Here is a 19854-nt window from a genome sequence, read left to right as displayed (position 1 = left end):
TTATAGGCATGACCTATTCAGCCAGATGAAGCACAATCGATAAAAAGAATAAAACAAAGTTAATTCAATGAACGAAAAATAATTAATCATGTTACCTGTTCATAATTTATCTTTAGAAAATCACAAAGTGATGGAACACGTATTACTTGTACATTACTTGGCAGCCTAAATTTTGTACAGTCCTTCGAATGCAAGTTGCTATAGCAACGTGTAAACAACACATTGCACATCCGCGAGAGATCTATGACGCGTGCGTAAAATGCGACTCAATAGCCAATATAGTCGTATCAACAAAATAATAAATGATCGTTCGATAAATTGCACTTGCTTCGAACGCTAGACAAATAATGAATGACCATTTTCTTAAAATATTATCCCATACGTAATTGCAGGTTCGCACATTTTCTCGCGTGCAGTTATAATATCAATAATTGTATGTATGTATATCCATATATGTACGGAATTATATTAAAGTTTCATAGCCTAAGCAACAAACTTCAATAAAGGAAGTTTATATGATGAAAGTGTATTGATTAAACAAGAGGTATATGATGTGACACAATATTTCTCTTTGTTGAGGAATTTTTAATCCATTATGTTGAACATTATTATGTATACTAATTATGGTTACTTTACTAATAGTTCAATTTTTAATATGAATTTCAGTGGAAAGAAATAATATAAGAATATTAGAATTCCGTAAGATTAGAAACATTAGACAAGCGAAAATTTGTTTTTATTTCCCTGCGATCATTCAGGCTAATTTATTTCGGAATCGAATGTTCTATATTTAAACATACCACCGGGGCATTGGTGCAGTGTAATTTCTATTCCCTTCAACGTGAACAGTACACTTGCTGAAGCGAAATTTCTAACTGATAACTAGCCACAAATGTGAGTAACATATTATCAAAGTAAAAGTGCACAAGTGTTTAGATTGCACTTGTTAACGTAATTAGGTAATATGGTACCTGTTGGTACTCTTTACTTAACTCATACTATAAAATTTGTAAATTATCAGGTATTACTCAGAGCTTACAATTTAATGTAGAAATAATATACTAAATCAAAAACTAACTTCTACCAGAACCATGGAACACAAAGTGATCACAGATATCTTAAACCTTCATTTGGAAAGAAATAATCTTTCTAAGCATGGCTCACGGAGTTGGATTGTTGGAGAATCTCTGGTAGGAGGACGTGGTCTTTTTGCCACAAAAGATATTGTGGTTGGAGAGCTCATCTTCGTGGATGCTCCACTGATAGTTGGGCCTAGAACACGAGATAAGCATTTGCCGCTCTGCGTCGTGTGCTACAAGACTGGCTGTCCTCTATTTCCTTGTGACAAGGGATGCAGTCTCCCAATCTGCTCCTCTGCCTGTGAACTATCAACTAAACACGATGCTGAATGCTCTCTCCTTCGAGCATGGAAACCCACTTGCGGTTCTTCTTGGTCTATTGACTTACTCAGAGCATTAGTTCCAATCAGGGCACTTCTATTAGGAGATCAACAGCGAGATCTACTTTACACTCTGCAGTGGCACTCCGGGCCTCAGCATGGTTCAGAGGTCAGGTCACCACTTGAGAAAAAAACTACACTGTACGTCAAATGAAAAATATGAACGTCATTCAATGAATTTATATTTTCACAGATAGATCTTTTGAAGAGTAACATAGAAATTCAAATGAATCAAACAGAGGAAGAGTTCATGAGACGGGTGTGTGCAGTAATGGATACTAATTCGTTTGAAACAGCTGCATTAGTTGGGGAGTCTGTCACAAGCTTACGAGGCTTATATCCAATGGGTGCTTTGCAGAATCATTGCTGTACACCTAATACTCGTCACTATTACGATTCTCAACAGAAATTATATGTAGTGGCTGCTCTTCCCATTAGGAAAAACGAAGAGATAACTATGACTTACACAGATTTGTTTTGGGATACAACATTACGAAGACGCCATTTAGCTGGCACTAAACATTTCTTCTGTACATGCAGTAGATGCACCGATCCGCTAGTACTAAAATTTTTACTATGTGTCTCTGTATAATTTTGGATATTTATATAACATTACAATATCTTCTGTAATCGTAGGAAAATGGATCTTCGCTTGGAGCATTGAGTTGTGCTCATAAAGAGTGTCCTGGAATTTTAGTCCCTGTTGAACCGCTTGATACTTCAACTGTATGGCAGTGCACAGAATGTGGACTACGCCTGAAACATAGACAAGTATGTTACATAGGTAAAACAAAAAAGTATATAGTTATAAACTTCGTTTGATTTTTTTTCTGCTAGATTATTTCAATTCGATCAGCTCTGGGAAGTATAGTTGAAGAACTGATATACAAAAGTCCTAGGCAGATGTTGCGATTCATGAAAAGTGAGTTGTCGGTCTTGGTACCCACAACAAATTACGTTGCAGTTGATATGAAACTCAGAATAATATCTTGTCTTGGAAGAACCGAGAAGTTTTTGTGGGAAGGTAAATACATTTACCATGCAAACTTTAAAGTCGTTGTGTATCTCTCTCAAATTGATTTGCAGATTTGTCAAAGGATGAGCTTAGAATAAAGGAAAAATACTGCAGGGATTTATTACTCTTGATTGAGACTTTAAAATGTGGCGAATGTAAGATGAAAGGTAGTTTAGGAAACACGTATTTTCAATTTCGATTCTCCAAATCCTTTCACATTGCCACATTAATATTCAATAACTGCTCATTTTAGGCTTGATCTCTTATGAGTTGTACAGTACACTGAGGGAGCTTAACAAAAGGCAATTTAATGAACAGAACAGTATAGAGAAGTCTGAGTCACAGGTACAAAATTCGTAATTAAAGTAATTTAAAGACATCTATAAAGGAATAGTTAGCATGAATATTGACTCTTATACGTGATGTTCTTTCAGAAGAGTGACGAAAATAAGAACCTGCTTGAGACTGCGATATTGATATTGCAAAATGACTTAACTGCTCCCAAAGATTTATTGTCTATTGTTTCCGATATGACAAAAAAATAAATAAAAATAAATTAATTATGTGTATATCAATGCCTACAGCCTGTAATTGAATGAGAATGCAGGTTATTTTGTAAGATACTATTCTTATATTATAGAAATATCACGAATACGTACAATTCTCCCTAGTAGATTCTAAGTGACTATGGTTATACAAAGATAAAAGTATTAACAATTGCAATGCAGATGAAAAATATCTATGCAACTTTCTGTAATAATTTCTTTGCTTCTTCACACAAGCTCGTGCAAGGTTGCAGAGTTTCTTCATCATCGTCCTCATTTGGCTCAGCATAATTTCTGTAGTTTGAAATAACCAAAATTAATTTTTATTAGAAAATGAGAGAAAAATATTAATTAATGTTCTATTATTTTAAATCTTCATTTTATTTTGCACTCAATTCACCTGCATAATAAATTTTCGCTGATTAATGAAGTTCTTGATGTGCGACTCATAAATTGCTGTCTCACGAGCGCAGTGTGTAGAAGAGCGACATCATTAAGAAGAAATTTATCAGCATCTGAAAGTAGCACGAAATTAAGAAGTAACTGGAGCTATTATAGTAAATAGTGGTAATATGTGAAATATAGATTTACCATCTGTGCTGTACTTCTTTGTTATGGACTCTACCATTTCCGCGCCTGCATATTTCATAGAGATACCAATGCGCTGAAATATAGCTTTACATTGCCAGCGACTTTGAGCAGTATTTTGATTCATGGTAAGAACTCGACGAGGCTGAGATTCTTTGACTAAACTTTCCCAATCTACACCCAAAGCATCTCCCAAGCCCTTGCCGCTTGTCTTAATATCCTCTTCAAGTTCTCCATCGGATATTTCTTCAAAGTCCATATTCTCAATATTTTCTTCTTCGATATTTCTGAATTCCATTTGTTCGTTTGTGTCTTTTTCCTTGGTAAATATAGTTTCTTCTACAATTTCTTTTGGTGATAACTGTAAAGCTTCTGGAGTTGGTACAGGTTGTATGTCTCGTTCATTAATCTCTGTACTTTTTTTAGGCAAGGGCAATTTTGATGTTTCACTTTCTTCTTCTTCCATATTCAAAATATCATCAGGATCATCGCTGATATCACTCAAATCACTCTCCGTATGCAAAGTTTGAAGAGATTCATCCAAGCATGGACGTTTAGGTTCTGCAGCCAAAGGGGATTCTTTAACTTCCGATTTTTCGCGTTGTGGAATTCTTTTCTGAAAATTTTCAACAGATTTCTCTCTACTTCTCCTGACCCTACCCTCTGCCAATTCCATCAATTTTTTATTTATCGGTTCTTCCTTCATGCTACCGTGTAAAGATCCTTGTTTTGACCCATGAGCAGAGCATTCATCTCTCAATTCCGGAGTACTGTAGGGTGGACGTCGTTTGCTTGAAACATAAAATTTTGATGTAAAATATTATACTATTATGCTTTTAATGTTTCGCAATATCAATCATCATCAATACCCATGTAGTTCTCCCAAGTCTATTTCTTTGATTCTTTCATTTCTGTAGGGTCCTCGGATGTGAGGTGGATTGTGGGGTGGATTATGGGGTAAGGTGTCCCATTTTCTGCCTTCATTCAACTTCCAATCAGGCATAGGGCTGTCGTAGCGTGCAGCCCATTCTTCTTCATGAACCTCTGAATGTGGAGGACTTTCTCTATCCCACATCGGAGGTCGAGCTGCTCTCCATTCGCGTTCCTCCCACTCAGTAGTTTGGTAATTCCGGTCTCTACTGCCATGCTCCATCTCATGATGAACGTCCCAATTGTCACTACTACTTTCATCTCTGTTATAAAAAAAATGACCAATAAAAAATGACTGCAAGATTTGGAAAGTTCAAAAAAAGTTCTGTACACATACGGACACAGTTCTGATACAATCATTTTCTATGTAAACTAAAATCAGTCTATACCATTAATATGTAGAATGGACTGCGCATTTTCTATCCAAGCACTAGAAGTAATGTGTCTGCTACTGTGTGAGAAAAACAGGTGTGATTATAACTATCCATAGCAGTGGTTAGATAAAGACACTTGTATATTGTGACTGCTGTTTTTTACTATTTGTTGGACAGGCTTTAGATTTGCATGCACAGTCCATGTTATATGTATATGGTCTATACCTGTTTACACCAGGTCTCATTTTTTCACCCGCAAATATGGGTAGATGTGGATCTTCAAAAGGCCTTTCACTCTGCATAGCATAGCGTGATGGTCGTTCATCTCTAGCTCGTCTTTCTTCAAAAGGGCTGTTGTATCTTCTTGGCTCCATAGGTTTACGTCTCTCATCTTCGTGAGCGTGGTGATCTCGATAATCAACTCTTGGAGGTTCCTCAGGTTCTTCCCAATGCTCAGGTGGTAATCGAGCGTAACCCCTATCGTAGTTTCTCTCTATTTCTAGGCTGCGTCTAGACCCATCTCTTCGTTCCGGTAGTCTGTCTATTTTGGATGGAATATGAGGTGGCTCCTTACGCTCGTGATCGGCTGGATGCCCTCTGTCAAATCTAGGATTGAATCTTCTATGCCTGTCCCGATCATAAAGATTTTCTCGTTCCAAAGCATGGTCACGAGCTCCTGCAGATATGTTTTTGTCAACTACACGATCGAGAGATCTTTCTCTTGGAAAACGCTCTTGTCTGTCTCTCTCCACACCTTTGTGAGGCAACATTTCTTTATCCAAAGATCTGTCATAGCGAGCATCAAATCGTTGTAAGGCTCTGTCTCGATCCAAAGGTTTTTCTGACCTTTCTCGGTCTCTCTCACTCCGTCTATCTCTCTGTCCACTTTTGTCAACCCCTCCATCTTTGTATCTATCCTTGTCTCGGCCATACCGACCATTCTTATCCATAGGATTAATAGCCGTTGTTGCCATGAGTGGTGGTATATCTCTTTCTCGAACTTTAACTGCATCTTTTTCACGATCTCGTTCTCGTTGTCTATCTCGACACCTTTCCTGTACATCTTCTCGCTCTTTTTCTCGCTGAGAATCACGTTGATCTCTGCCTAATCTTGAATGACTTCTATCGTCTCTTAAGTTGTGCTCCTTGTCTCTACGTTCCTTGCTTCGTTGCCGATTGCGTTCACTGCCATAATTTTTCTCCTCGATATCTCGAACTGCATTTTTACGATGAGAGTCTTCTTGACTAGACGAAGGCTTTGATTTGGATTGATCATTTTTGCGAATGTCGTCTTTGTCTTTGTTTCGATCTCCTTTGTACAGATCACGTTCTTTTTTATCTATCTCTCTGGATCTTCCTGAGGATACTTTACTCTCCTGGTGACGAAGCGGAGTTGCCTCGCGTTTAGACCTCAATGGTTTCTCTGGAGTTCGACTGCGCCTCGATTTTGTGTTGGTAAAATCTTTAGGATACTGGTGCTTAGATTTATCAATAGGTGGTGTTCTAGAACGTCTTTCTTTATCTTTTACTCTGTGTTTTGATTTGTCGTCAGTTTTTCCGCGATCTTCGACAATGCGGCTTTTGTTTTTATCAGATTCTTTAGATTTATCAGTAGCCTTATTCTTCACTATATCTTTCATTGATGGCTCATCTTCTCTAATTTTTTTATGATGCTTATCTTTCTCCACTTCCCTATTCCTTGGTTTTGGGGATTCACTCCGGTTTCTTTCCTTTACTTTACTGGAGGAAGCATGTGCTGACACAGTTGGTGATTTAACCCTGGTAGAAGAGTGCTTTCTGGATGAAGAAATAGCAACTTTCTTAGGCGCCTTTACAACAGGTTCTTTTTTGCTCAACACTTCAATCTTGCGTTTCTTTTTCACAATAAGTTTTTCATTCTTTGTTCCCAGTCTTTTCAGCTTGAGCCTGTACAACAGGTTAAAAATAACATAAACATCGTATAGCTAAAATGAAAATGCCAGATATGTTGTACTTACTTCTTTTTTCGTTCCTTGTCTTCATCATAATCTGAAGATGCACTATGATGTCGTTTGGACTTAACCTTCTTGACTTTCTTGCGAGAATCTGAAGTGGAGCTAGATGAAGAATCATCACTACTAGAGCTACTGCTGCTGCTGGATGTGCTAGAGCTGTGAGAACTAGATGATGAGCTCATAGCTTTTTTTTTGTGCTTTGTTGTCTTTTCTTTGCCATGAATTTCCTTGTCTTTCTTCATTTGTAATTCTAACTCTCTTTGTAAGAGCTGAAGTCTTCTTTCTAGAGCTTTTTCGTCTTCGTATTCCAGATCTGTCTGGTTCCACTCCTCCAAATTAAGGTCAGGACTATGAGATGTCTTTTTTACAATTTTTGAAGTGACTCGCTTGAATGGATCTTCGCTAGGCTATCGCAAATATCAACAATGAGTAATTCGTTTTAACACAATTTATTAATTATACTTTATAGATACTTGGGATTAGTTCCAAATCCACTTGAAGGATAGAAAAACAACTTGCCAGGATAATCATCAAGACTGATCGGGAAATTTCAATTTGATAAATCTCTCGATTGGAAATACTGGTAAATATGGAAAACAACTTTGAGGCAAAGACACTTACCACAGTTGTACTTGTAGGAGCATTATCTTTCTTCACACGTTTTGATGGGCTGATCAGTGTGTGCGTGATTGCGTACCTAGTGCAAATAAATGTTAAGTGCCAATTGGTTCATAAAAGACTTTGAAATTGATTTTTAACTGGAAGATCATGAATAAGTTTCATGAAATTTTCACAGAAGTATTGACAATTGTTACAACGTGATACTGATAAGGAGTGATAGATCGATTTTCAGGGCAATGATTTATGGTGCTATACATAGTCACCAATTGTCACGTTGCAAATAATCAACATACTTGCAACTCTTCCCGTACGAACAACTGCCATTCAGAGCCCAATTTCTACAGTAATCGGAATTGTTTTGGCCGGTGGAAGTTGCTGGTGGTTTGGTACCCAACCTCTCAAATACGCTAGGTCGTCGAGAGTCTGTGTTACATTTCGAAGGGTCAACTGTTATTTTTCTTATGTTTGGTTTTGACATATTATCACCATAAAACGATTTTAAATTGATACTGGAAACACATAACTGCGGTATGCAAAATCCCACTTTGCTATCTTCTATCACAAAAACAAATTCAATGAATACCTACGATCTGGTACAATCACTAGTTAATCTAGAATCATACAGTCAAGCCCATGAAGAGCGGTAAACTCATGGATTAAGTATTTCATTTGGAACGGCAGTGGGGCCATCTCTCGGCGGACGGCAAAGGTTATGTCTCTCCCTAGAAAGCGAGGTTAACCTATACGTCTCGCAATAGCTTACCATACAGAAAGGTTAATCCACAATCGTTGACGGAAGAATTTAATGACGGTTAGGCTGGCTTTTTACGTACAGCAAACAGCTGAATGCAGCATCCTCTGATTGTTGATTCACCAAAATCACCATCTAGTGACGTCTCACGCTTGGTGATTTGGTACATTGACCAATCAGAGCATGCTGCATCCAGCTGTTCACTGCATTTGAAAATCCAGCCTCACCCCTGGGCAAAGTTGTGAGCAATACCGACGTGTAAATGGGCCTGGAGCAGCTGTAAGAATAGTTATCCGGTAGCTTCTTTATCGGCGACAGCCGTTTAACACGCAATCCCATAAGCACATGAAACCCCATTAGAGTAACTGTATTAACCAGAGATGGTACTAACTTTCCTTTAAGTCTTTAATTAACGCCACAATAACACATTCCGTACCCAACGCCGTGGAGTTTCAAGTGTTATACGACTCTGCTATACACGCGCAGAGTGAAACCACGCCAAATTGAAGTTACGTGATCGACCGTTAGACTACCCTACGTCACATTGAAGTTATCATGAAGTTATATTATTTCTACCATCTCTACTGTTTTCTGTTATTCGTGTTTGAAGGAGTGTAAATAACATCTACGAGTTGATTGGACATAGGAGCGGTCAGTAACAAGCAGTAACAAGAAAGATGACCAATAGTGAATCCTCAACAGCCCCCAATGTCAGTCGTCAGTGTCGAGCTTGTAATAAATGGCAATCTTGAGTTATGCGATATATTGAAAGATTAAGAAAGATTAATGCTTATTAAAAAGACTGTAGAAAGTTGAAAACACATTGAATAATTGATAGATAACGTCGTTCCACGTCAGGTTTCTTAAAGACATAATTTTCGACAGGTTTCAAATAAATTATTTATAACCGCAAAATACGTCAGTATCGTTCTACGTATAAATGAAATGCTAAAAGGGAAATCTGTCCTATAAGTGCTAAGAAACTGCGTACATTAATTCGGCTACATATTGAATGGTAAGCTTATTGAATAATTTAAATACAAAGTTACATAACTATATTTTCATGCAATAGGTTATCTTAATGTACCCAATACAGTTTAGATTTTTTCTAATTTTTTTTCAACTTTGAAACTTTGAAGCTAGCCCTCATACTTTACAGTATAAATCTTCGACATTCTTCTTGTTATGAAGCTCCAAAATTGTATGAACCGATTAATTACAATCTCTGAACCTATACTGAAAAATTATGGGGTTTAAGGATACATGGACTCACAGTTGGTTTAAACAAATCAAAATTTCATTAAATCATAAGCTGATTTTTTTGGTTCTTGAATTAATATCATGTGATTCTGATATATTATTTAACTCATCTTCAACCTCCAACTTACACCTTGCTTACCAGTGCAATGAATTAAATGTCTGAATTTTCAATGTTTTTCGGAAGGTTTTCGTCTTCTAAGAAATCATGCCTCTGTTCGGAAAATCTCAAAAGAGTCCGGCGGAGGTTGTAAAGGCTCTAAAAGAGGCTGTGAATGCTTTGGAACGTGGTGATAAGAAAGTAGAGAAGGTATGCAGCACGTTAGTCAGTTTCCTGTCAAAAATAATTCCCATTATATACTTAAACATGAATCATCTTTTCAGGCTCAAGAGGATGTCAGCAAAAATTTGGTGCATATTAAAAACATGCTGTATGGGACCGCTGAAGCAGAGCCGCAAGCCGACATTGTTGTAGCTCAGCTAGCTCAAGAGTTGTACAACAGCAATCTGCTATTGCTCTTGGTCCAGAATCTTAGTCGGATAGATTTCGAGGTGACTTGAGCAACCCTTGCTTTTAGAATGAGATAAAGTACAAAATCGTGTATATGAAAAAGTTGTTACAATTTTATATGATTCCTTCAGGGAAAGAAAGATGTGGCTCAGGTATTCAACAATATACTACGGAGGCAAATTGGCACACGATCGCCAACAGTCGAATACATTTGCACAAAGCCAGAGATATTATTCACTCTTATGTCTGGGTAAGTTGTGAGATTTAAAACATACTCAGTTTTATTTTCCTCCTAAAACAAAATTCAATCAACTTAATCAGAGAATTTCTATACTTTCAGCTATGAGCATCAAGACATTGCATTAAATTGTGGAACAATGCTGAGGGAATGCGCTCGATACGAGGCATTGGCTAAAATAATGATTTATTCTGATGATTTTTATAATTTCTTTCGATATGTCGAAGTTTCGACATTCGATATTGCATCAGATGCCTTTTCTACATTTAAGGTACTTCTGATTACGTATATACGTGAATGTAATTTTTTAAAATAGCTTGTTGGTACTCCAGAATGGCAACACATCGGAAAAATCATCAATAGTCAGAGAATTTTGTCACTCTGGGAAACTTAGGAAATTATGTTCATAAATTCTTTGTGAAAAACCCAATTATTCACTGTCAATTACTGCAGAGTTTTGGTATGCAATAATTTTTCATATATGTAAAAAACATTGCAATATGATATGCCCGAAAAAAAGCATAGACTGGCATTAAGATTCATAACAAAAACCACAAGAAAATAATTATTTCAGTTTTTTTATTATAAGTTGCTGTATTTTTTAAACTTCGTCACTAAGGGTCAGAAAAAGTTAAATTTCTGTTTGGATTTTTTTTAAATTAAGAAATTTGGAGCATTTAATTTCAATCAATATGTTCCTAGTATATACATCTTATTGTTGTTAAAGCTAAAGAGTTTTCTGAGTAGTTTCATTGTTTCAGGAATTGTTAACAAGACATAAAATACTTAGCGCTGAATTTTTAGAAGTGAATTACGACAAAGTCTTCTCACATTATCAAAGGTTATTAAATTCTGAAAACTACGTAACACGTCGGCAGAGTTTAAAATTACTGGGAGAACTCCTTCTGGATAGACATAATTTCACGGTCAGTTGTTTTGATTAAACAATCAAAAGGTGAAATAACTTCTGTTGGTACATAATTTTATATTTCACAGGTTATGACTCGGTACATTTCAAACCCTGATAATTTAAAGCTGATGATGAATATGCTTAAGGAAAAGTCACGTAACATACAATTTGAGGCTTTTCACGTTTTCAAGGTAGGAAAATTATCTGAGTGTGGTTTTATTTTCAAAGAAACAAAAATGCGTATAATCAATTGCCATTCTTTGATGCTTTCAGGTTTTTGTTGCCAATCCAAATAAGCCCAAACCAATTCTGGATATCCTGCTTCGCAATCAAGAAAAATTAATTGAATTTCTCACACGTTTTCACACGGATCGTTCAGAAGACGAGCAGTTTAATGATGAAAAGGCTTATCTAATAAAGCAGATCAAAGAGCTTAAGTCTGTGCATGACAATTAAGTTGGAATCATTTTATAATATTATTTTTGAGTAGTTATGTAAATAAAATTTACATTCACAATTTATTATTGTAATATACAGACTTCAGAGACCATTATATACTGTGCTCCTAATTCTATTAATAAATTCATTTTCGAGATGATTGTATGGCAGCTACAAAAAAAAAATGTTCGTACAACCCTTCTGCATGCGTTTAGAATAAAATTAAAGAGAAATAAAATAATATATAAAATTTACCCTTCACGATATTCTTAGGCCCTTTCATAGGTGTCTTGGAATTATGTATCGAAATAGTAGCTGACTTCTTTTATCTAAAAAAATTTTCCTTCTGTGGGATGGTGTAGCATTTCAGTGATGATCAAATAAGAAGATATAAAACATTGAGTTCCGATTTATTGTGAATAGTGTGCAAGAATGTTACAGAGTGAGCTCGTGACAAATTGAAATTCTTATGCCCAAGAATGAGGGACACAAAGGCTTTATCCATGTGTTTGCAAACACACATTAACACATGCATGCATAATTTATTGGTAATTACATATTTACATGATGATGAGATCGAGCTAGTTTTGATCAATTTATTGTAGCTGCCATACTCTTAACTTTACACCACAAGGTTTCATTTTATACGCAGCAAATGTATCACTTTTATTAATATACATCTACTGCTTCAGCATTTTATGCAAAATTGTTGTAATTCAATGTGTATGTATAGAATTGACTGTTAAACTGTAACGCCAAAACAATAATTATTGTTTATTATATTTATTGCATTAAAAGTATTACTAAAAAATAATCTGAATCGCATTATTAACTTCCAGGTACAGGTACATGGATGAAAAATGACAAATTAAGTCACAATAATTTTAATCATGCAGTAAAAAATTTATTTCACTTTAATAATTGAAAAACAGTTGACACGTAAATTACAAATTTTTTATATAAAAACGATAAACTAATGTACAGGATGTCTTTCATTAAAATAGAACTACAACTCGACCGATTACGTAAGCTTCAATTTTAATTTTTTGCATAATACAACAACCGCGTGATGAACGGATGTAAACAAACGCGGACGACTGTGTTTCAACCCCCAGTCAGGTTTAGAATTCGGAAGAGTACAAGATAAGTGAGGTAGTTTTGGGCCTAAAGAAAGCCGCAATTTTTTTTTGGATACTGTGTTGTGCATCGCATTAAGTGATCTGACTATCGATGGGGATTCTGCTATAGCCTGTAATCATATAGGACGGTATCGCATTAAGGAAGACTTCAAGTCGAAGCGAATTATGCTAATCAGGGTACATACCTTGACACGTTCCGGAGTATCAGCAAGTAGCCACAATAAAGTTGCTAGGGTGAGAAAGACGTTAGTTTCTCGTTCTATAGTTGCTGATAGCAATCGTATAATAGTTTCAATATAATCCTCCTGAAAGAAAATATCAAAATTCATTCATCTTAAAATTTACATATGATAAGGAGGCACTCAGAAACACAAGTTTTGATCATAGAAGTATAACTTTCCTTAGATTCTTACCTGCCAAGCATAGGACTTAGTTCGTTCATACTTTGCAATAGAAACTAGAATACTGGAGGCTCGAAGACATATGTCCATCCATGGACGAGACCTGTTAGACCGATGTAAAAGGTCGTAAAGCATGGGAATTAAATTAGCATCACATAAAGCTCTGCATCCAGCAGGCATCAAGTGTGTTATTGTGTCTGTAACACAGTTAACAAAGTTTGATTAGCTGTAAAAGTATTTCGAACAGCTAGAACACAGTTTCAGGAGAAATATAATAGACAACACAATGATACTGACCTAGTGCTGTGAGTCCTTGTGTTAATTTGCCAAGGTTTTCGTACCCTTGAACAACATCAATAGCAACGTTTAGTCTATAACCTAAAGTTGCTGACGGTTGAGCTTCCATTCTAGCCTTTTTTGATCTTTCACGTAGTTTTGCCATTTCTTGACTCTGAGACTGACGAAGCTTGTGGCCTCGCCAAATCGCTTGAATTTTTATGGCAGCAGTAATTTCTCTCTGCCTCACCATTTGTCGTTTCTGTAAAATATCTCTCCACCAATCTTGAATAATTTTAGCAGATTGTAGAGTTTTATCATACTTTTCTTTCACCGAGCGAACATGCATAGTTGATCGATACCATCTCTGCAGCTGAATTGCTGCAATCTTTTGCGTCTTATAACTTTCTTGACAAATTCGTCTAGCTGTTACAGCTCTCCACCAATCTTGAATTTTGACAACTGCTTGACGTTTTGCTATGAAATCGTGTCTATGTAGTCGCATCAATTTATTAGCTCGCCACTTTTGCTGAATGTAGACAACATTGTGCCTTAAAATCTTAAACTGTTTTCTAAGAGAGGAACCTATTTTCAATGCTCTGTACTTGTGTTGAACTAAAACTGTTGTAGATTTGAGTAAATCATAATGCATTTTAGCTTGCTTTGCTGCTAGACAAGCTCTCCACCATGATTGTATCTTAACAGCAGCGCATTGTTTTGCTAGAAAATTTTTCCTTTGTAGCTGTGTCAATTTTTTGGCTCTCCAATTCTGTTGGATATAGATAACATTTCGTTTTAAAGTCAAAAACTGTTTTCTAGTCAAATTACCAAGTTTACGTGCTCTGTACTTGCGCTGAATGTACACTGTTCTTGATTTAAGTACTTCATACGACAGTTTTGCGTCTTTGGCGATTAGGCAAGCTCTCCACCATAATTGTATTCTATTTACCGCCTGTCGTATGGTCATAAAATTTTCTCTGTGTGGTTCCATTAATTTTTTGGCTCTCCATTTCTGTTGAATAAAAGTAACATTGGTTTTCAAAGTTAAATAGTTTTCTCTAACTAGACCACCAAGTTTCCGTGCTTTGTATTTGTGCTGCAAAAGAATTGTAGTAGATTTTAGTAAATCGTAATAAGACTTTGCTTGTTTTGTTGCAATACAAGCTTTCCACCAGAATTGTATTTTAATAACAGACTGCCTCTTTATCTGGTATTTTCTTTGTGCAACGACCATACGATATCTTTTTTGAATCATTATTGCTGCATTTCGTTTGCAACGGAATTCTTGCCAAATCTGTCTTTTCAATTGAGTGGCTCTCCATTTACGTTGTATAATAACAGTGCTTTGTTTCAATTTATTAAAATTGGTAGCAGCTTGATAAGCAGCTCTATTAGCTCTAAAACGACTCTGCAGGGAAACTGCTGCTGCTTTCAAGGAAAGAAAATAGTAGCGTTCCTTGAACCCGACTCTGTAGTTTCTCCAATATGATTGAATGACGATTGCAGCTTTTAGTTTCAAAATATATGACTGTTGTACAGATCTTGCAGTTCTGATTGTACGCCATTTCCTTTGAACAGTGACTACGGATTTTTTCAGTATTATGAATGCATTTCTTTGAAGTCGTCCAAGTTGTATGGCTCGCCATCTTCGTTGTAAAGTTTTCACAGCACTTATTTCCTTTTTCAACAAAGCTTGCAGCTTTCCCTTGACCAAACATCGCAGCCACCATTTTTCGATTAATTGTACAGCATCTTTCATCAGTAAGAAATTTCGTCGATCCTTCCTGTAAGCGAGTTCACGAGTCCACCAGCACTGAATAGTTTTAATTGCGATTACTTTTCTTTGATATTTTTGCCTCTCAATTTTCATAAGACGATTGCTTCGCCACTTGCGCTGTAACAATTGCGTAGCCTTCTTAATGGCGTGATATTGGCTGTGGGCAGTTCTCTGAATTAATTTCAGTTTCCACCATAACTGGATTTTTGTAACAGCATCTTTAAGAACTAAATAAGTAGACACTTGAAGCCTCATCAATTGAGTGGCACGCCAGTGCTGCTGAATAATACGACAAGCAGTTTGTTTTTGTTTAAAAGCCACTACAAAAACATTAGTGGCTCGATGATTCCTCCAGAATTTTTGTATTTTTACAGCAGATAATTTCATTCGTTCAAACTGTTTTTTTTGACTCCACATCTTCACTGTAGCAATCCATTTCAATTGTATTACTGCAGCAGCTTTATTTTGCAATGACAAAACAAGCACTCTCTTTTTCTTGAGATATTTGAGTTGTATTCTTGCAAGGTATGATCTCCAAGCTCTCTGAATTACCAAAGCCGCATTGTTCTTTCTCTTGAATAGAAAATTTTTTACTCGCACCCACCAAAGAGTAGCACGCCACCATTTCTGAATTGTTACCGCAGCTTTATTAAAGTGTGGGGCTTGGAACTTGTATATAATCTGCCACAGTAACGAGAGCGTCTTTTCTCTATGACCGTCTGCAATACATTTCGCTGTAATGTTACCACAAATGTTATAGCCGGAACTGGTAAGCGCTTTCAAGGCAACATCAACATTGTAGACTTTTTGTAGTCTTGAGATAGCAGGCACTCTGCAAACAGCGGTCAAATTTCGTTTTCCTGTTATGAGCTCCATGATTCTGCACAACCTTACCCCATCTCGTAAATCAAGAGAAAGATTATCAACTGCATAACTGTACTCATCCAACTCTGTTTGCTTGTGGACTAAAATATATCCATAGGGTTTCAGGACACGGGTAACATCACCAACACCACTCAGCAGCTCTTGAGAAAAACGCAGCAAAATCTTTTTGCTTTCTTTGTAGGCTGACTGTTTATGGAAAAGGCATGGATCGTGCCCGATCAATTTATGTGTTTTTGCGTAGTCAAGAAAGTAAATTACGAAGAGAAACTTTTTGAGCATGAATTTATTCATGACAGTGAAAAACGTCGGAAGGCGCAGATTTAGGACTGTCGGATGCGAGTGAGTCTTGACGATATGTGGATCAGCAAAAAATCTTGTTAAAAGAAACTTACTCAAGCGAATAATATCATTATTTGAATTTAGTGGGATTGTTTCGCCATATATTGCTTCCAAACCAATTCGTAACCACAATGGGTTGTAGCACAGAAGTAGTTCCAAAATTAATTTCTGCAACCCTGAAAAACCATACAAAAAATTAAATTATTTCTTGGAAAAATTTAGTTGTTTTTTTCTAATCATCATATGCTTTACCAATGTCTTTATGAAGATCGCGATCTTGTCTAATCACTAGGATTCCTTTCTCAACGCATACAGTGACTTTTGATAATACAGAAACAACTTCATTGCTGCGAAGCAATGCGCAAGCTGCTCTCCGCAATGTATTTAGTCTTTGATTAGTGTGATACCTGAAAAATTAGTACAGGATTTTAGCAAATCAATAGTTTTTGTTTCTCCAATTCTTTGGAAACTGAACATTTAAATGTAAACTAGAGAAAATGTATAAAGAAAAAAAAAATACCTGGCAGATAGGGCTTCTTTAGTTTCTGCAAGTAAAACATCTTCCTTCGATCGGCACGTCTGCCATATTTTTGCAACATCAACTAATGGGGTATCGACGTTAGATATCAGGTGTTCAGGAGGAGTCAGTAGCATGTTTAACCACTTTTTGAATTCGAATTCCTGATTTTCTACCCATTTATCATCATAATATAGAGTGCTGTAAACAATTATACCATTTTGAGAAATGCACGGGACTTGAACTAAATTTCATCTATCACTCTTTAATCATCTCAAGAAATTACACTGCAAGAAACGGATCTTCTGTCATAGTTGCAGCAAATGGGTCTGGATTGCAAAGTGTAGTGAAAAAGTCATCTGGATCATGTAGCTTCATGCTAAGTTCAGGTTCAAAAACCCTACTAACTCCACTATTGACTCTTTTTCTAGACACTCCAGCAAGTGACAGCTTAGTGATTCGCACCCCAGGAATAGAGACTTTACCACTACCTGAAAGAATGATAATTACAGATTAGAGAGTAAACATACAAATTATTGCTCAACTATAGTGAACTGAAAATTACTTGGCTAAGCTTACATTTCAAAGATGTATTCATAGCAACTTTCTTTTTAAGGTGTTGTATTTCTTGGGTACTTTTTTCTTTGCTAATTTTAGAACATTTCTTTGGAGATATCTTCCTAATCGGTGAGGTTTTTCTGACAGAATTATTAGTCGGCGGTGAAAATTCGAATCTGCGATTAGCCCCTGTGATAGATATGTTTGGAGTTGGGTAATCGTTAGATGATTTAACGTAAGTTTTGTTTGTGGTTGAAGTCAAATTGAGACTTTCCTCCCGAATTGATTCCAAACTTGTTGGCCCACTTTTGGCTATTGAAACAGAATATTGGTTCACAGGTTTTGCCCATAAATCAGCTTCTAAAACTTCCTGAACAGTACCAATGTCGGACTGTGTGGTAGACAGATTAAAACTTTCCCATTTAACTCTTGAGTTGGTGCTACAATCTTGTCTTTCATTGCTCCAAATGGGCGATGAAGATGCAGCATATTTTGACATTCCAGGCTCTACAACCGGCATAACAGGAGACAGTGTTGCAAAAGTTGTAGAAAGTCTGGTAGGTACTAGGCGACTACTGGTGCTTTGTTCAGGCAACTTATCCGATGCCACATGAAAGGATTCTTCAATATCCAAACCTTTAGCAATTTCAAAGGTGTCGTTTTTGTTGTTTGCTGTAGTAATGAATTGAAAATTTTCAGCAGTTTTGGTAAGAGGTGTATTTGATGTGAAATTCATGTCATTGAGCAGCATTGAAAAATCTGAATTAGGATTGGATCTAGCCTCCTGTGGGGATAAAGAATCCTCAAAGCCATCTCGATCATCTTCGTTCGTATGAGTACTGTGTTTAAAAAGAGGTGCAGTTACGTAAGTCTGACGTCGCAGTTCCTGTATTTTAGAATTAGGAGATGACGATAGAGTTACGTGATTCTGAGATTGAAATTGTGGGTTCTCTAAGTCATTTTCTGTTTTATTTGTATTGTTTTTGAACCATAGATGTGGAGTTAAAGCAAATGTGTCCGATTCTATCAGCATAGAAAAATCACGAGGTTTTGTAGCCGATACATCCAATGAATAATCTCGTCGATGGCCTAGTATCTCTGCGGAACTTTTCTTTGGAGTTTCCCAATCAGCGACTGGATAGGTAGAAATATTTTCTTTTCCTTGATATCTTGAAATGCAGGAAGACTTATGCCTATTGCTGGGAGAATTGATATTGTTGGATATATTTTCGGACATATTGAGCACTTTTTTCAGCTCTGTTTTTTTCTTAGGGCAAGGATTCTGAGTAAGAATTTTTTTTCTATGATCCAGTATATGTTGCTTATTTTCTGTGAATTTTTCAACAGCTCCATATTTTTTTGAACACACTGTAGATGTTGTCAATGCAATGTCATATTTTATGCGACGACTGTCAGTTAATTGTATTATGTCTCGGAATGTACCAGGTTCCCTAGCAGTCCAGCTTATAATCAATTCTGCATCCTGGCCAGCCTCAACTCTCAATTTTGATAAACTAAGAACAACGGACCTTTCCGATGGTGGTTTTTTTGTAACTTGGACCTAGAACGATGCGAAAATTTAGATTTTCTGGTAACAGAATACTTGAATCCATAATTTATCTGGTATATCAAGAATAATTTTAAGGGAGATTGTCATCTAAGATAGAATCAAAGCTCTCCAGTATTGCACACTTTTCTGAAAAGCTTCAAGCTATTAATTACATTCAATAGACGACTGCTGAGATTACGTAGGTTCAAGTAGGAATGCGCTGTTGTATTCAGAGCAGTTTCGATCCGGATGCGAGTTTGGGGTTGAAAAGGGGCCAGCAGCAGGTTGATCTTCGTCTCCGGTTCGGTGTGCATAACATCAGCCTTCTCCTTAGGTGTTATGTTAATCTATGTACAGGTAGAAAACACTTATTGGGTACTTAGGAATAATAAAAATGGCAAACTGGATCACCATAATTGGTTGTTAAATTCGAAAAACGACTCGGTAAAAACTAAAGTAATGAAATTGTGTCTACCAATAAATTACAGAAGACGGGATGCTATACATGGAAATCGTAACAACGTTAGAATGCTACAAATTTTCACGTAATACTGTAATTTAAATTGCTTAACACATTACCTCAAAATACATGGTTAAAAGTGAAGTGAAGCTGGCGGCAATATCGGCTCACGAAAGTAACAAATACATCTGTAATATTGTCCTTATGAATTCACTTTGCCAAAAACACAAACTGTTCAACGTTCAACGGTTTAGCCTCTCAAGTACATACAAGTTTGAATTTCAAGGTGACAACTGTCGACTGGGCGTTACAAAATATGATG

General features: G+C 36.4%; 6 protein-coding genes across 8 annotated transcripts in view; 3 read left to right on the top strand and 3 right to left on the bottom strand.

The window, feature by feature from the left end:
• Positions 1 to 420, bottom strand: part of LOC124405683 (protein eyes shut) — a 5273-nt gene extending 4853 nt beyond the window's left edge. The window contains exon 1 of the mRNA XM_046880791.1: positions 96 to 420. Within this exon, the coding sequence (XP_046736747.1) occupies positions 96 to 103 (8 nt within the window). The 5' untranslated portion in view covers positions 104 to 420. The remainder of the gene's footprint in view (positions 1 to 95) is intronic.
• Positions 1 to 8746, top strand: part of LOC124405687 (disks large-associated protein 5-like) — a 27024-nt gene extending 18278 nt beyond the window's left edge. The window contains exons 6-7 of the mRNA XM_046880797.1: positions 5999 to 6004; positions 8735 to 8746. The gene's annotated coding sequence lies outside the window, so the exon portion shown is untranslated. The remainder of the gene's footprint in view (positions 1 to 5998; positions 6005 to 8734) is intronic.
• On the top strand, positions 754 to 13480 carry LOC124405693 (SET domain-containing protein SmydA-8-like). 3 transcript variants are annotated; one of them, XM_046880813.1, is made up of 8 exons: positions 754 to 894; positions 1089 to 1568; positions 1653 to 2018; positions 2096 to 2230; positions 2297 to 2483; positions 2546 to 2641; positions 2728 to 2819; positions 13430 to 13480. In XM_046880813.1, the coding sequence occupies exons 2-8, from the start codon at positions 1092 to 1094 to the stop codon at positions 13478 to 13480; spliced, it is 1404 nt and encodes a 467-aa protein (XP_046736769.1). In that variant the 5' UTR covers positions 754 to 894; positions 1089 to 1091. The 3 variants fall into 3 exon arrangements, with proteins under 3 accessions (XP_046736769.1, XP_046736766.1, XP_046736767.1); XM_046880810.1 differs by lacking the exon at positions 13430 to 13480 and adding an exon at positions 2903 to 3033; XM_046880811.1 differs by lacking the exon at positions 13430 to 13480 and adding an exon at positions 2903 to 3033 and having other exon boundaries at positions 754 to 1568.
• Positions 3125 to 8148, bottom strand: LOC124405682 (zinc finger CCCH domain-containing protein 13-like). Its single transcript, XM_046880790.1, has 8 exons — positions 7820 to 8148; positions 7527 to 7602; positions 6909 to 7312; positions 5137 to 6837; positions 4477 to 4800; positions 3611 to 4398; positions 3420 to 3534; positions 3125 to 3313 (listed from the first exon to the last, which is right to left on the bottom strand). Exons 1-8 carry the CDS (start codon positions 8002 to 8004, stop codon positions 3214 to 3216), a joined length of 3693 nt encoding a protein of 1230 aa, XP_046736746.1. The 5' UTR covers positions 8005 to 8148; the 3' UTR covers positions 3125 to 3213.
• On the top strand, positions 8919 to 11789 carry LOC124405696 (protein Mo25). Its single transcript, XM_046880816.1, has 8 exons — positions 8919 to 9292; positions 9722 to 9844; positions 9919 to 10086; positions 10177 to 10295; positions 10386 to 10554; positions 11045 to 11209; positions 11280 to 11384; positions 11467 to 11789. The coding sequence occupies exons 2-8, from the start codon at positions 9743 to 9745 to the stop codon at positions 11647 to 11649; spliced, it is 1011 nt and encodes a 336-aa protein (XP_046736772.1). The 5' UTR covers positions 8919 to 9292; positions 9722 to 9742; the 3' UTR covers positions 11650 to 11789.
• Positions 12271 to 19836, bottom strand: LOC124405681 (protein abnormal spindle). Its single transcript, XM_046880789.1, has 10 exons — positions 19652 to 19836; positions 19246 to 19419; positions 17545 to 19084; positions 17252 to 17456; positions 16969 to 17166; positions 16701 to 16855; positions 13469 to 16624; positions 13184 to 13368; positions 12956 to 13075; positions 12271 to 12880 (listed from the first exon to the last, which is right to left on the bottom strand). The coding sequence occupies exons 1-10, from the start codon at positions 19661 to 19663 to the stop codon at positions 12653 to 12655; spliced, it is 5973 nt and encodes a 1990-aa protein (XP_046736745.1). The 5' UTR covers positions 19664 to 19836; the 3' UTR covers positions 12271 to 12652.
• Between the last annotated feature and the right edge of the window lie 18 nt (positions 19837 to 19854).

Source organism: Diprion similis, chromosome 4 (assembly GCF_021155765.1).
Source record: "Diprion similis isolate iyDipSimi1 chromosome 4, iyDipSimi1.1, whole genome shotgun sequence".
Lineage (NCBI taxonomy): Eukaryota > Metazoa > Arthropoda > Insecta > Hymenoptera > Diprionidae > Diprion > Diprion similis.
Note: the sequence above shows the minus strand (reverse complement) of the source record. Positions and strands in the feature narration are given on the sequence as shown.

What these genes read in the sequence shown, in the direction of transcription:
- LOC124405693 (XM_046880810.1), top strand. Translation starts at nt 1,092, where the DNA reads ATGGAACACAAAGTGATCACAGATATCTTAAACCTTCATTTGGAAAGA. An exon ending in CGAGAAGTTTTTGTGGGAAG is followed by an intron (nt 2,484 to 2,545) that starts GTAAATACATTT and finishes ATTGATTTGCAG; the next exon opens with ATTTGTCAAAGGATGAGCTT. An exon ending in TAGAGAAGTCTGAGTCACAG is followed by an intron (nt 2,820 to 2,902) that starts GTACAAAATTCG and finishes TACGTGATGTTC; the next exon opens with TTTCAGAAGAGTGACGAAAA.
- LOC124405682 (XM_046880790.1), bottom strand. Translation starts at nt 8,004, where the DNA reads ATGTCAAAACCAAACATAAGAAAAATAACAGTTGACCCTTCGAAATGT. An exon ending in TCGTACGGGAAGAGTTGCAA is followed by an intron (nt 7,603 to 7,819) that starts GTATGTTGATTA and finishes TATTTGCACTAG; the next exon opens with GTACGCAATCACGCACACAC. An exon ending in ATGAGACCTGGTGTAAACAG is followed by an intron (nt 4,801 to 5,136) that starts GTATAGACCATA and finishes TTTTTATAACAG; the next exon opens with AGATGAAAGTAGTAGTGACA.
- LOC124405696 (XM_046880816.1), top strand. Translation starts at nt 9,743, where the DNA reads ATGCCTCTGTTCGGAAAATCTCAAAAGAGTCCGGCGGAGGTTGTAAAG. An exon ending in TTAGTCGGATAGATTTCGAG is followed by an intron (nt 10,087 to 10,176) that starts GTGACTTGAGCA and finishes TGATTCCTTCAG; the next exon opens with GGAAAGAAAGATGTGGCTCA. An exon ending in TGGATAGACATAATTTCACG is followed by an intron (nt 11,210 to 11,279) that starts GTCAGTTGTTTT and finishes TATATTTCACAG; the next exon opens with GTTATGACTCGGTACATTTC.
- LOC124405681 (XM_046880789.1), bottom strand. An exon ending in CGATCTTCATAAAGACATTG is followed by an intron (nt 16,625 to 16,700) that starts GTAAAGCATATG and finishes ATGGTTTTTCAG; the next exon opens with GGTTGCAGAAATTAATTTTG. An exon ending in CTAAGTCCTATGCTTGGCAG is followed by an intron (nt 13,076 to 13,183) that starts GTAAGAATCTAA and finishes ATTTTCTTTCAG; the next exon opens with GAGGATTATATTGAAACTAT.